The sequence below is a fragment of the Megalopta genalis genome, chromosome 9 (genome assembly GCF_051020955.1).
Source record: "Megalopta genalis isolate 19385.01 chromosome 9, iyMegGena1_principal, whole genome shotgun sequence".
Classification (NCBI taxonomy): domain Eukaryota; kingdom Metazoa; phylum Arthropoda; class Insecta; order Hymenoptera; family Halictidae; genus Megalopta; species Megalopta genalis.
In genome coordinates, this window is record NC_135021.1 from 9897374 (window position 1) to 9914055 (window position 16682).

Genomic DNA, 16682 nt, shown 5'->3' on the forward strand with positions numbered 1-16682 from the left:
AATTTAAATAACACGGTAATCGGCTACCCCACAGTAACTGGATCCACTACCCTAGTGACACCGTATCGGTATTCTTTAATAAATAGGAAGAACTAATGATATGAAATTTGTTGCCATCCGTAGTGTCAGGAACCTGCGGAACCAATGAAAGATTTCAGAACAGCGTGTTCGGAGGCACGGAATTAGTTAAGCCAAAAAGCGGCCAGATAAACGGTGGCCCGCATTATCGAGAATTCACAACCTACGACAAGCGCGGTTCTCCGGGGTCACGATAGCGCTTGCAGAGAAGCGTGGATGCGCGTTTTATCAGGAAGAACGACGAGCCCTGTAGCTTACGGCGTCGATAAGGCCGGGCCAGTCTGTTGATTTACCGCGACGCACGGCTATCTGCAGATACCGCGTGTTAATGTACAAACCGGTAGTTTCGTGGTGGCGATGAATTATTGCCTTGCAACGCGTACCGCGACTTCGCTATGATTCGAGCCAGCTGGGAAACGAGTGAAAGCGACGAAATTCGTTCTCGGAAGGCGACCAGACGTTTCACCGGCGCCCCGTACGATAACGATCGTCGCGTCGATCACCATGATCGCAGTCGCGATCGGGCGTCGATGCGCCTCGTTATTGCGTTGCACCGCGCGATAATTCGTTGCACAAGCGGATGGCGTGAACAGACCACGTACGCGCACGGATGAAAATAATTAAGTGGCTAATAATGTAAAAGGACGTGTCGCTGGCTGGATCTCACCTTGCTCCACTTTCCATTCGCGCGTCGCTCGAAAAGCAACGCGCGCAATTAGATTACAAGATTCGCGGCACGAGCGACGATAGGAATTCGAGTATGCGAATTGGGCTTGCGTAACTGTTGCCGAATGATCGACGGTATTCGGATGTACACATACCGACAAAAGTTACGAAACTTCACGTATCGTTAACATTTGTGTAAAATTTGATGTTTTAACAAATATGCGTTTTATCAAATTCAGAGTAAATATTATGGTGAAGCATGTAACACTCTGTTTACATTGCAGGATTGTTTTATATAGTATATACAACAAATACAAAAAATGATAAAAGAAAAAAGCTAAGAATAGGAAAGTTGGAGAAAAATTAAAAAATTATGAAATTATAAAAAAAATGAAATTAATATTTTTATTGACAAAATACAAATTTTTATTTTATGTTAAGAAGGTGTATCTGCTACATATTAGAATATTAGTCGTATTTTAGTCGTCGAGAATTCAGTGACACTGATGATCTCTTCGCATGAATGTAATAGCTACCATTTTACAAACAGAGTTCCAATGTCTTGAACTTATTCTTTCAATAAAGATAAAATTCTCAAGACTCGGTTATAAATAATTGACCTATTAACGAAAATGTTGTTTACCAATCAAATCCTATGCCAAATTTTGATCAAACCTATATTAACTCTCGGCAGGTCTTCAATCCATTTTGATCCCGAATATAAATATTATTATTTGATTCTCTAGTTTTAGACAATTAATTTAAGTTCTCAGATGTTTTATTAAGGTCGGTAGAAAAATTAACGTATTTAGGAGGAGTACTTAAAAAATTCTGATCAGAAAAATTGATAAATACAATTATAAATGAGCCCAAGCAGATTCGGTTATAATTTTATTAAAAAGACCCACCGTTCACTGTTATGATACTGTTCGTCAAAATATTTAATATTTAAATATTGTTCATGTGTCAGAGGTGTAAATAGAAGCAGCGTCTGCCAGGAGTATGAAACATATTCTGACGAATATCTTTAAAACTTCTGTAAATCTATTCATAAGTCAATTCTAAAAAATTATAAAAATAGAAGCTGGCTCCTTTCTTTGTCAAAATTTATCATTTGATCTATGTTTAGATGGAAACTCGAGCCCACACACAGAAGTTCTCGACCTGTGCACCTCGATTAGGCAACCATCTAGCTCTAGTTCATGCCCCTGGATTCGAGAGACCATAAACGCAGAGAAATCTCTTGCTATCGAAACCTCTCGAAATATCACGATTCATATTTTTCGTTTCTAAATTAGTGTAACTCTAATTTCTCGACCCTCGACTGTTCCAATTTGGGTTCTTCGGTCCCAAAAATGATTTTAACACGAACCTTCAGGTCGTAATTTACGTAGATCAGACCTGAACTATTATAGATTCAATCTGAATCTGTACTGCGAATGTTTGCGTAGATATGGCTGTAATGAGCGATCATGCAATCAAATAGCTTCTATATATGTAAATATAGATGAAAATGAGATGTTACTATTTTACAGAGTATGTACAATGTTATTATGCGTGTAGAATGTGTTTTGTAATTCGAAAGGGTTAAAAAGTATATGAAAAAAAATTATTTATATACATATACATATTGGTTGATAACTTACCGTAAACAATCATGTCCGTGTTTGTATAAAGTTACCTTAGATTGTACGTTAGATTAGATTACCTTAAAAAAAAGAAACAAATCAAAACGCACGCAATTTCGTTGGTACTCGCTTCACACGCATGCAATCTCATTACGACTATACTGAAATATATTGTTGCAGTAGATACGTAAATTTATTTTCCGCTTCTTGCACACCCTGCGTTTCAGTTTATGGAAGATCGGTTTTCTTTTATTTAAAACAAAAAAAAATGAAGACAATTAATATAATGTAATCTATGCACCTTTCCTTTTTACTGTCAACAAAATCGACAAAATATAATAAATTGACATTTTACTTTCAAAAACATACCCGAAAATCAATTTCGTTTTTCGCGATCGTTACGTCCTAATTGATAGGATAATTCGAAGAAATGTGTTCTCGAAACGAAAGAGACAATGAACCGAAAAGCAAGCTCATCGACACAGCGGACGTAATGGACAGGGAACCAAGAGTATAGTGTACGCAAGCTCAAGAAGGTCGTACGAAAGCGACAAAATAATTCAAGACATCGCATACACAGCATCATAACGTTTATTAGCACACCAACGATATTATAAAGCACTATAATTGTTTATGTATTCTGTAGATCTAAACTCTGCCTAATTTTAATATACTTTTATGGTACGTAATACTCGTCGAGCGAATTACACTAACTAGACGAAGCATTTAACACAAAATAATATACAAAAATCAATCACAAAATAAAGTGTATACATACCGAGGGTAGAAGATCAATGTAACAAATCAAAATACTTAATCTACGGTATCTCAATAGTAGATGATAGGTTCTCTGATCGATGAACAACGATTTAACAATTTTCAGATATTCCAATACAAGTTCTAACGATTCGCTATAAGGCTCGTCTTGACTTCTTAATTGAAACTTTTGATTCTTAGCTGCAGTTCAATATTTTCCGAGCAATTCAACCTTTCTGAGTTGAAAGTTTCAGTGCACAATAAATTACTTTGTACCTGGATTAATGTTTTCAGAAAATTGGTTTTACATGTAGATGTATTATTATATATGAGTCGTCTTGCATCACTATTGGGATGTTTCAAATATAATATATTAAAAATTGACACTTAGTGGACTGCTTGATAAGTCCTCTTGTGTATATTTTAAGTGGAATTTTATCTTAAAAATAAATCTTTTCTACGTGCGCGTTTCATATCATTTTATATAGTCTCACTTTTTCTCTTTCAAACATCCCCAGAATTTGTTAATTTTCCGTTCTGGTTTCAGGTTAAAAATTATGCAGTGTCAGATTTGAAAATGGAACGAATATTTCTGATATATTCTTTTATGTTGATTTAACTAAATCGAAGGTATTTATATTGTAAAAAGGTCCCTTTATATTGCCAAAAAGGCCTCTTTATACCATTCTGTGCAGTCGAAGCTATTGTTATTCCTAGATCACATTGAAATAAAAGAGTACATCGAAAATGATTGGTTTTTTAAATGTCATAGTCCTTAACTTGAAATACAAGAAACTTCCAATCAAGTTACAACATTCAAGACGCTTTTAAAAGAAGAAAAACAAGACTCTAAAATTATGTAAAATGCATACGTAACAAGAATTTATTCTTAAGGTGAAATCGCAATAAAAACACAAGCGACAGAACTGGTGCAGCAACATAATATAATTGTATAAAAAGAACCAATGCGGAAACGAAGGCGATTAGAAAAACCAAGGAATTGCAGTCGTCACAACGTGACATTTATTAGATGTTCGTGATCAATAATATTTTGATTTGCATATTTTTTGTATAAATATCATTGGCATGCATAGACGGAGAAATATATAAAATGCATAAAAAAGAATGACAAGCAAATAATATAACGGCGTGTGACGTGGAACAATATCCACTAGTTGGAATCGTAAAAAAATGATTATATCATTATCATGGAGAGCGCTACTTCCAGTGTGAAACAATTTACTGTGCAATGTGACTTCCAATATACAATACAAATGCAACTTGAATTTTCGCATTCTATCCAGTTTCAAAAAGGTGCGATCAACACAATTACACATACTTTCGGAATATACTAACCAACTTTAAAAATCTGTACATAATTTCTACTTGTTTAGCCTCGTCATCTTTAATATCAAGATCTATAATTCTTAAATGATCTCTCCGGTTTGACGAAACGGTACTGAAAATTATAATTCTAAACGTGGTACGTTTATTAACCAATATTCGAGAAATGTACTGAGTTTTCTGTAAGTTGAAAAAATCATTTTTTTTCAAAGTTATAACAATACTAATAAGACAATTTGCAGAAGAGTTTCCGCTGATTCTATTTGTTTAATCATTTGACAAAAAAGAAATTCAAAGGTTAAACTGTACGAGTGTAGCTTTCACATGAAGTAGAAAGATCAACAGATATTAAAAAACAAAAGAAAGATACTGCCTTGACAAGAAATTTTTATTTTCTGTGAACATATTTCTTGATTTCCTCTGCTGCAAAATTCAAATTGAGCAAATAATGATTTAATTTCAGTTCACATGATAATAAAAGTAATTTTTATTTGATGGCTTCGATAGTACCATATTTTAAGTGTGAAGCTACCAATGTGTTAAACGATAAGAAAATGTCAAAAAGAGAAAGAAAACAGGTTATCAGAACCATTAAAACAGAGAGATGGATAGAAAGATAAACTCTTTAAGACGAGATTTGAAATCTTGTGCAAAATTGTTAACGTATTAACAGTTAACGTACGTTCATCATTTTGCAAATATATTTAATAAAATCATATATTTAATAATTAAATAGATATACGAGTCGTATATCTGCATTCCTCGTTTGAGCACTTCACAGATCTTTGAACTCGAGTTTTCGAGGCTTTTTAACCATTTGAATGCCACACAAGTAGAGCGATCGTGTTTTTTTCTTCTACTTCCGAATTTGTTCGATACGTGCCCTTATTGTTATTGTTTATAAAAACTATGTTAAATTAAAATGTATACTGTCATCGATAGACAGCGAATTTTATGCTTTTATGACAAAAATGAGTATATAAAATATAAAACGTTAGAAAACATTTTAAGACTTTCAACATATTGTTACATTATTTTCAACTTAATTGAAATGATTAAGAGACGAAACAAATATCTATGTAACTCCTGTATCTTGCGATCAGTGCGAACAATTTTCATTTTGCGTGAAAATTCGCAATCTAGTCAAAAGCATCGTAGTTTATTTAGAGCACCAAATAATTAGTGAACTCGCATTGACTTCATTTTCGGATTTTTCAATGTGTCCTCTTATTGTTACTGTTTATAAAAACTATACCAACATGGCGACATGATCGACTGCCTAAAGCTAATACTGCTACTAGACACGCTGAATCATAGGGCTTTCTTCGGTCTGTATTTTGCGACGATTTAGTTTTATACGAAAATCGGTATAAAATGACCGAGATGGCAGGAGTAGACAAGCCCGAAATGATCGAACTCCTAAATAAGAAGAAAAGAAAGGGGAAGAGAGCTATATCGGAGGAGACGAAGCGAAATCTAGTTGCCATAGGTATTGCCTCTACGGATAGCGAGATAAACGAAGACGACACTGATGAGGTGCTCTTGTTAATCCAATGTCCAACAAAAACTTATAATGTCCCAAGCATTATAGCTTATTTAGAGCACCTACTACTTATAAAAGTTGTACCAAATTGAAATGTATAGTGTCACAAACACCATAGCTTGTTCAAAGCATCAGACTGACTTTGACACTCAAACTGACGTTGCTCCCAAATTCTTTCAATAGTTGCCCTTATGTTTACCATTTATGAAGGCTGTACCAAAATAAAATAATCCTAGCTTATTTAGTGCACGAAATAATGAATCGGAGGAGAGCTGTGTTGCACTATAATTTTGCGGGGCGAAAGAAACACGATCGCTCTGCTTGGCATTTTTCGTTCTTTGCGAAGGCCCCTGGCACTCGAACAGTCTCTAAACCTTGTGACCCGAGGCAACGTAGAAAGTTGCGAATCAATATTCCGGATTGTTCGGAAAGATCGGGTCAAGATCTCGCGGTTATGCAAGGAGAAAATGACAGGACGTTGAGAAATGGTTGTAGCATCGAGGAGAGAACCTATCCACGATTTCCCGATAGACGAGCGTGATGTTCCACGATCACCTGCCGCACCCGTTACAATACCCGTTCGCCGGCGAATACTTTCACTTAGGTATAAGTTTCGTTACGATCTACAACGACGATATCCCGTTCGGCTTAAAAAGATCAGAATTCTTCGAGCGTTCTGAAGTTTAAGATATCCACGGAATGCTTCATTTCTTACAGCTATCGCGGGGGGAAGAGAGGATTACACATATCTCGCATGAAATCGATCCCTCCCCCACTATCTTCGAGTATGCACATCTTACACGAATAGTTAAAGGGAAAAATTCGAATACTAACAAGTGGTAAATATATATTTATGTGTGTGTATATATATATAATAAGTTTCTTAACATATCGGCAATTCTTGAACAAAACAGTGTATTTACAGAAACGAAGGACCACCGATACACCTGGTAATAGATAAATATATAGGAAACATGTACTCTGCTTAGAAAACAACGGGAAATACGTTCGGTGTAATCGTCCTGGGAAGTTTCCATACGGATAATGTGTACATGGTACGCTCATATACAAGGTATTGCTGAAAGAAAAGGTTCGAGAACTTGAGGACGCGTGAGTACCGGCGTAAGTGGATTACAACGTGGACTTCGCGCGACCTGGCTCGCAAAAAACTGGAAAACTGATCGAATAATGGGTCCGCGACACGCGAGAAGTGGGACGAGTTGGTCGTTATACTGCTCAATATAAAAGAAAGATTATGTGTGGAAGGTTCTTATAACTGCGAAGAACCTTGCTTGAGTAACAATTCTTTCAAATCAATCTGTTCCTTTTACACGCTGTTCCAACTTTATTATAGTAATCTCTCACGAGCTCTGCAAAGATACTCGCGTAAAAACGTAAATACGTTCTAAATCGAGCTCTATAGGTATACCATCAACATACAAGGTAACAAAATAACAACGACCAACGATAATTTTTATTTTTCTGCATCGGTTGAACGGTCCTTGTAGAAAACACCGTGACTGCCAAATATAAAACTGTTTGAGTATAAAAACGTGTGCCAATTTACAATCATTACCAAAAATTTGATCTCTTCTTCTCTTCGTAAATGTGGTTAGACTGCGGATTTTTATGCAAGATGTAAATCTTTCACATTAGTTGTAACCAATGATTAGACCGCGAATTTTTATGCAAAATGAAAACTTTCTTTATCAGTTGTAGCAGTCAGAGCATAATACACAAACAAAGTTACATTGTTAGAATTTTTCTTATTAAATTTTAATGATGTAAATGATTTCATAGCTTTTGATATCCTATAATTTATAGCTGAGAACTTGTTAAGAAATTATTCAATTGCACTAGCAATTATCATGTAGCAACTAGTCACTCATAACATAATCTAAGAACTTTGTTTATTCTGTATAAACAGATTTTTAAGATTCCTCCTAATATAGCACAATAATGGGAAATCCTATTAACATGTTCCTAATAGAGAAAGTGTAACTGTTTTAAAACTGGACTAAATGCCTTGGAATTTTTAGGTGATAGAAGGACAATGGCCAAAATACTTTTTTTCAATTTTGCTATTGCATGGAATGAAAAAAGAAAATAAAGAACTCATATTTTGTAATTTTTTTATCAGAGCCTATAATGACAATTTAAAAAATGCAATTTGGAGATCTCGGTAATTTATATGCGTATTGAAAATTTCATCCAAAATCAGTTAACGTCGAGTTAAAGGCATTGCTAGATTGAAAAAACTTAACAGATTTTACAGCTTTTGTTCGAAAGTGACAAAAATGCAATTTTCGTGATTATCAATTGTTTGTCCCTCATAACAACGTCAAACGATTTCAATGAAAATTTCAGCATACATGTAAGCTACACAAACCTACAAAATGCGTTTCTTATATTTTCATTACAGGCTCAGATTAAAAACCGCGAGTTTGTCATTCCAAGCAATAGCAAAATAAAAAAAGAAAGTATTTTATATAATAGACTAGTCTTTCTATCATCTAAAAAAATTCAAGTTGTTTAGTTTAGTTTTAAAAAAGATATAACATTTTAACTCTGCTGTTCTCTTCATTATTAGTGTACACTTGTGATGTTCGGGTCTATTTGACCCGGTAATATAATATCTTATGTTAGAAGCGATGAAATAATACATCAACAATTTTGAATTACTTCATCATAACAAGTACAGTTTTATTTATGGAAAACAGTTTAACAAATGTAAATAAACGTAAATATTTTTCATTAGAAAGAAAAAATAAAAATTGAACGTAATAATCCTATTATGTTTGTTTACAATCTGGATAAAACAGCACAATACATGTGATTCACAAATATATTTATCACAATTATAACAGGTACTGCTACTTTCCTTAAAGTTATGAGAAGTACTCATAAAAATAACGATTTGCCACTTTTTTGGGGATATTATCGACAATAGTAGTCTGTTTGCAAAATAAAATAAAGAACTATGCACTTTTTAAGCAGTCGTTTAGGAAGCTCGGGTTTATTCTTTACGAATGACAAAACTGTAATATGTCTTATTGGGAGCGGAAAAGAATGGCCATCGCAACAAACTAAACCACGCGAGTGGAAATCTCCACCGAATGTTTCCCACCTTTTTAAATCCTGAATCATTGTTGGCTGAGTTACGCGATGAACAGAAGACGTGATTAGGTACCCCTCGCGTTGTTTAGTTTAAGGGTAAGAACCATTCGTTCCGGTTCCCAATAGCACATAGAGATTAAGCTTGCGATTCCTCAAGGGTTGCGACAGAGTCATTAGCACACAGACACAGATAGTACATAAAAAGAAAGAACAGCGGTAAGAAATGAAAATTTTATGTATGTATCTTCATCATTTTAAACATACGTATTAGCTAATACCAATAAAGGTAATAAGAAATTTGAAAAATCTTACTTGCAAAGTAATTGTTCAGTGTTACAAAAAAAGGTCATAAAATAACTAAGCTGTACTTTCTCAAATGACAAAATCGTGTGCAAATGATGTTCGTTTTGGATGAAATAGACCCGAATAGAACAGCAAGGTTAAAGAATGTACGAATAATTTGCAGTCTAGTGCAGAATAACGCAATAAACCGACGTGTCACAACATTCCTCGTTGTTTTGCATTAATATAATACGATGCCACGCATATCAATTTACAAACGCCGTTGAAACAATTGAATGAAATTGGCACTTAGAGTGTTCATTACAAAGGCAACGTGCGACGTACTGGTGAGGTTATCTCTCAGCACCATCGATAACTACTTAAATTGCATGTCACACTACTTCCGTCGACGAATAGAACAAAATTATTCAATGATCTCACAGGTACAGTGTTTTTTACAAGGAGCCTTCAACCGCAAAACTCAACAAAAGCATTTCTATTCTGTATTTCGATTCTAGACAAGATCCCGAGCAATTCGCACCATTTTCGCGAAACACGCGACACGCCTCGGTTCTCGAGTTTTCTTTCAAACACCCGGACACATACACGTCTATACATCACAGTTAACTAGGTAGTCGATAACCTAAGGAACTATTCGATCTGTTATCGTCGTAGGATACGGAAACACTAACTCTAGCCTATCGATCCTCCGTTCGCCGGAAAAAGAGAAGCGCTTCCGGAATTATTGTATCGTTCGGCCGGCGATAATGCTCGGTCCTGGCAGCGTAAAACCGAGTGTTCGACGATCGAACGGACCTGTCCGCGTAACGAGCACCGATCGTTTCCACTTTCCGCGAACAGGATTCCGCTTGCGCGTCACGTATCGTCTCTCGCGTTAGCAAGCATTGAAAATCCGTCGGCGACGAATTTTACTACCGCGTCGCTGCGCGAGGACCGCATTTTTTTCTCGATCAGCACATTCTGTCCGGGAAATTAAAGAACGCTTGTACGATCGGCGCCTTGTCCCGGCGGGTCTCTCATTCTCAAACTCTTGACGTGAAAAAACATCCGGCTGCGTCGCAGGAAGATTTACGCTACACGGAACGACAGATAGCTGGCTTGTACCCTGTTTCGTGAAATTTTACCGGACCCTTTTCTTCTTTTCATTTGGATTTCGTTAAAGCTAGATTCGGAAGGTTCGATTTATACGAAATTTAGAATAGCGTCGAAGCTGTAGAAGATTAGCTTAACACATTCACTGTCTCGATTGCGTACACGTGTCGCTGTATCGTTTTTAGTACAGCACGAAACACGCTTGTAAATCGAATGGTATTTTGATTATTTGTTGGTAAAGTGGAAGAAAACAAATGGTAATGTTTATACATGTGTAAAAGTTTGTGATTATGAATTTTTGGAGTTAAATGAAAGATTAACACTAGTAGAATGACGCTGTGTAATTTACTTAAACTAATTAGGTTATCTGGAAGATTCGAGCTACTCTTGAATGACGGCGCTGAACGTAAATAATTGCAAATGCGTTCGTTTTAATTTCATTTTGATCATCGATTTACAACTGTATTGTGTGACGCGAAGAAAACTTTTGTTTGTTTCTTGTCAGCTTCAACGTAATCGCGAAACGAAGTAAACTATCATGCAGATTCTTTATTATTATCTTTAATAAGCCATTGTTTTCCTTTATATTATAACGGTGAATGTGTTAATGGAGCGATTAGGCATATAACGTAGGCATATATTAATTTTAAACTTTATCGCTTCCTTCATGACTCGATATCAGTAAGGACATAGTAACTAATCTAAACTTAATCGATTGACGAATGGAAAGATATTATTCGATGCTAATAGTGGAACTCTTAAGTGTATATCAGTGTTGGTAACGATTATATATTGTCAGATTTACTGCTAACAAGTACACCATTTTTATATCTAATCTTATTGAAATTTGCTGCAATTTACTACAATTTATGGATACATAAACAATGTCTAGCAATTGATTCTCAACGATCAAAAATTCTTAAGCATCAACAAGATGATCAACTTTTATAGATTTACTTTTGTCAGAATAATGCAAGAAATTGTTTGCGATTACATCATATATTGTATAATACTTGTTTTTTTTTATAATTTTTCGATAATATTAACTCTGCATGAACTGTTTAACTGTTTCCAAACAACATAGACATCGAGTATTATTATTATTATTATTATTATTATTATTATTATTATTATTTATATAATACTTATAAGTATCGTGAAATAGACTTTGATTCTAGGCTTCACTGTTTACGTTATTATTTATTTTATAGAAAATATGGAAAATTATCTATGAGGCCATATGGTTAAGAGAATGTACACGTTCGATATCTATTCTAGAACACAAATCTCCTTTCATGATATACTCGTCGATAGGCATAACAGGACTTATTGTACCCCGGGCACATTGTAAATAAGAATGAAGCAGCCACGTTAGTTCAACGTTCGATACACTGCGACGTGTACGATGTCAACGCATAGCGCATGTATATTCTAGAAATATACAAGAAGGTATGGTAACTATGTTTATAATTCTGTAATTTTTAACGATAAGATTGTACGTAGCTTATACCAGTAACACGTAGGCGTGTGTAATACTCAGTTCGCAATATCATAAGATCAGTATTTCAAGTAAATCTGAAGAAACTGTTGTGTAGTAACTTTGTGGATTCAGTAAGATTATAGGTCATGTAATTACGTTAAATATAATTAAACTAACCGCTACAGAGATACTTGCTATTTTACAAAATACAGGATATTGGTAAACGATATTTCATCTAATGTATAACTAGCAATACAGTACTTATGCAGTAATATATCAGATGTACCAGTATTAAATGGTGAGCACTGCGAAATGAACTGCCAAATGACTATTCTTATCTGTTACGCAACTTAAAGAAATCGATGAAACGATGTATGTATGCCTTTCCTCGAAAAATCTACATAAAAAGACGATTGTCATTCATCTGTTCGCAGATGACACATTTCACTGTTCGAAGCTATCATTTGAACCGGGTCTAGCCAAAAATCAAACCTTCCGGATCGTCGTAAATTGTCCGAACATTGATACTTAATTGCCCAACGCTATCAGCAAGATCGTGAAACGAATGAAACGAGAACGCTGCGTGAATACAATTGCGCTTTATCGTCAGAGAGGACAGCAACCGCAAAATAAAATAGTCCCGATCGGCAATTTTATGGGATTGAAAATACATTTGGAACACGAGATAATGTCTCGGGAATGGTTACCGGACGTAAGACGAGAAACGCATTCGAATACTAGCACGCAGTTCGAGTGAATTTGTTCGTCACCCGAAGGGTTGGGTGAACGATCGCCGATCAACGATCATCGTCAGGCAGACGGTGAAAACCAGGAGAAAAAACAAAGACGAAACACAACGATTATGCATTTACACGTGGGCAGAAAGAAGCGTCATGCGGTGCAGCCAAGCGTGCGTTGCTGTTTACCTGCGAACGGCACATCCCCAAAGTATTCCTCGACGTTGTCCGTCGACATGCTCTTGTCCGACAGGGACACGCTCGACAACGAGCCGCTGGACGCGTCCAGGCTGCCGCCGGCCGGAAACTGCAGTAAATCCTCGTCGGTTTCTGTTTCCATGTCGCGGGACCTCCGTTTGTATACCTGCCACACGTAAACGCAAGTCCAACAATTTCTCTTCGAGACGATTCTTTTTTATCCCTAGAACGTGGTTACCTGATTTACACACCACGACAATACTTGTATAGAAGACATTAGGGAGGACACATATTGAATGGAACATTACCATTATCTCAAAAAATTTGTGAGTCTTTCTATAATGAAATTATACTTGTTTTGTAATTACATTATGCACATCCGATTACACCTATCTTGAAGCCGCTGCCAGTTGATACGTAACTATGTTAGAGAATTAATCTTTTTTTATATTTGAAAGTAACATCTTCCTGTGTTTCCCTCGTAACGTTATGTGAACTACTGTTACTTTTCATTGAGTTTTTGTTTATCGCATTCGATCAGATATTTCTCCAAGAATTTTGACACGTAGCATTGGATAGTCTTTTTATGTCGTAATAATTAAAGAAGTTAGTAAATTTTCTAATTTCATAATTTTTGAAAGTGTTCAGTTCATAGATAAGAACCCCTTAATAAATTGTTGAATGGCAACAGCACAATTTCAACCGCGTACTAATAAATTATTTCCAATAATATAATTTAATAATTCCGTTTCAGATTATCATGTGTGTAAGAAAAGATTTTTAAAATCCCTCCTAGCATGACACAATTACAAATTCTATTAATACACTTCCGGGAGGTAACGCGTTAAAATTGAATTATAAGACATTGATCTTTTCAGATGTTAGACTGACTAGTTTATTTGACAATGCGTTGACAAAATTTTTACAAAAATTATACTTAGCTGAAATGATAAAAAAATAAACAATAATGTTTTTTTATTTGCTTTATCTCAGTTGGAAAATACTTCTATACTGTAAAATCACGGTTTTTTGGCACTCACGTTACTTTTACTTAGTATCTTGTATGCTTTTACTAATAAAGGTAACACGAAAAATTAGCGGAAGGCTTTTTTGAAATTCAGTATCAACTAGATTGAGGGTAAGATTGCAAAAAAAGTTCATACATTTGGTACAGAACTACGTGCTCTAAATATTTGAAGTTGACAGTTGCAATAAATTCTGAAATAAAATTGTGACAATTTGTGTACCGCCTTGTAAGCGTCCTCTTCACTTTAGATATTATTAAACCGTATTTATGTAATCATAATATCCGATTAAACTATTATTTAGAAAAATACATAGAATAATTTTTCGTAAAAAATTAAACTGCACATTTAATACTGTTAAAGCATAAAGTATTTTTAAAATTGAAAAGAGCTCTGGCGGATCTATGAGAAACGTCCAGAAACAAATAAATGAGTGATCATCTGGTCAATGAACTTCGGTATGTATACTGTAACTATTGATATGGCTATCAACGATTAAATAATCTTTCAATAATTCATAACAGTAATTAAAATATCATTGTTCTATAGAACAAATATGAATCATTAATGATATACATAGTCACCACAATGTATGCATCTAGATTCTAGGTCATCAAACTTAATTACAGATACTTAATCTACAGATATTTGATATTTCATCACTTTCAGTGCCGACTAAAGGAAAGCTCATATTATTTATTCATGAACTTTTCATATTATTTTTGTGGCTTTATATAATATTCAAACCGGGAACTATTTAAATAATTCTTGAGGAACAAATAAGTAACAAAATCTTGCTTATTATTCAGGTTACAGTTATTAATGGTAAAATGTAAACAAAATTGTTAAAGAAATCCAGAAGATCAAAAGATTTAAATCTTTACTTAGAAATAACAATTACGATTAAACGAAAATTTCGTTCGTTGCCATCAATCATTATTCACGATTGAGATTTTATTTCGGTCACATTTCCGACAAGGAGAATTCATTCCAGTTATTCATAACAGTTATCAGTAAAGGAAATTCTGTTTAGTCACAATAGTGATCAGTGACGTAAACATTATTTCGGTCACAAATAACAGTTATCGACGAGGACAATTCATTTTAATTATTTATCAGTTTCGCATTCGACGAAACCGATTTCTCGTAACCACACTAAAGCAGTGTTTCGCTTGCTCTGAGAAACGAGACAATAAGAATAAACACAACAATAGTACACGCTACTGCGTAAAAACTTGATTAGTGCTGTCAGATTGAAACAATTTACAACGAATTTTTCGATTCCAACTATTCTCATCATAATACTGAATTTATTAACACAAAATAACCCTTCATAATATTACATTTTTATAAAATATCAGTATGACATAATATTATGTTTATATGACATTTATGACTTGTTTCGATGACTGTTACAAATAAACTGCCGATCTTACAGTAAAATAAAAATGTTTTGCATCAATTGCAAGTCATAGATTTATATGATTTTATGATTCGTTTTCTTTCTTTAATAATTTTGAAAAGTTCGAATTAGTACATCATCATACTTATTTCTTCTTAATCTTTATATTCTTTGAAATGTCGCCTACACATATTTTCCATAAATGCATAAAATCTACGGTCTAGCCATAAGCTACCAAAATCAATTTTCTTCGTGGACGATTATTATAAGTAATTGAAATAGAGTTTCTTTCAATGAGAGATAACTGTTACGATTAATTCAGTCACAACTCCCTCAAATAATTTTTCATATCGATTGTAACGGTTACGAATTAAACGATGTGCTACATCCTTAAACGGTTAAAAAGTCAGTAACAAATGAAGTATAAATCAGTATAAAATTTAGAATAATCCGAAGTATATATTTAGCGTAGTCCGAAGTATATATTAGCACATTCGGGATAAAGAAGAGCTTGTTTCAAAAAGAACAAGTTCTGTTTTCGAGAACTGTTCGATAGTAATCTCCACGAATATTCTATTCGCGCGACTGATCAGCAACTCCGTGCAAACAGAGTAATATACGTGTTTTTCGATGGTATATTTAAAATGCAACTGTACATTTTTCAGCGGCGCAACATTTTCAAATCACGGGACGGCTGATCAAAAATCAGATTTCGCGTGACAGAGTTTACAACCGATACAGACGATTCATTCTTCCGCGTGGCGCGCGGAGCGAACACATCCGCGCGCTGGGCAAATAAAGGCGATTCCGACTCGATAAAAATCTATTCGAGCCGATCACTTGATACGATTATATAAAATAAACTGTATAAAATGTGGACCGGACAAATAAATCTCGACCGAAAAATATTTGCCTGAACTTGCGATCTGCAATTTCAAGTGCACCACCCGCGCGCCGATATTAAAATTTCAATTTATCCGGTCTATCGTAAATACTTCCCGCGATATCGCCCGTAGCCACAATTTTTCTTAACAAATATTAAACGTTGGCCCAATAACAACAATGATTTTGAGTCATCTTTCATTTCGCGTGAAAACATTTTCAGTCGAAAACTCATCCACCCAAAAAAATATATACAACCCTCTCTATAATTAATTTAGAAAATGCACGTTTTTAATGGTTTTGCGTAACTAATAAATAAAGCCTATTTGTATCGGTCGTGAAATTGGCATTCTACAATTTAGACTCCCGTCCACTTTTGCATAAATAAACCATTCAGGGACCAAATCGATCATCTTTACGTTAAAATTTAA

At 34.7% G+C, this 16682-nt stretch overlaps 1 protein-coding gene and 1 long non-coding RNA gene across 5 annotated transcripts in view; one reads left to right on the forward strand and one right to left on the reverse strand.

Moving 5' to 3' along the window:
• Nucleotides 1–16682, reverse strand: part of LOC117225080 (ankyrin repeat and SAM domain-containing protein 1A) — a 167440-nt gene that overhangs the window by 69974 nt on the left and 80784 nt on the right. For both annotated transcript variants that reach the window (XM_033478399.2, XM_033478398.2), the window contains one exon: nt 12934–13108. In XM_033478399.2, coding sequence (XP_033334290.1) covers nt 12934–13108 — 175 coding nt within the window. The remainder of the gene's footprint in view (nt 1–12933; nt 13109–16682) is intronic.
• Nucleotides 7267–14420, forward strand: LOC117225081 (uncharacterized). 3 transcript variants are annotated; one of them, XR_013034097.1, is made up of 3 exons: nt 7267–7458; nt 11739–12379; nt 12442–14420. It is a non-coding gene; the product is annotated as an uncharacterized LOC117225081 (long non-coding RNA). The 3 variants fall into 3 exon arrangements; XR_013034098.1 differs by having other exon boundaries at nt 11739–11976; nt 12220–14278; XR_004491407.2 differs by having other exon boundaries at nt 11739–11976; nt 12442–14278.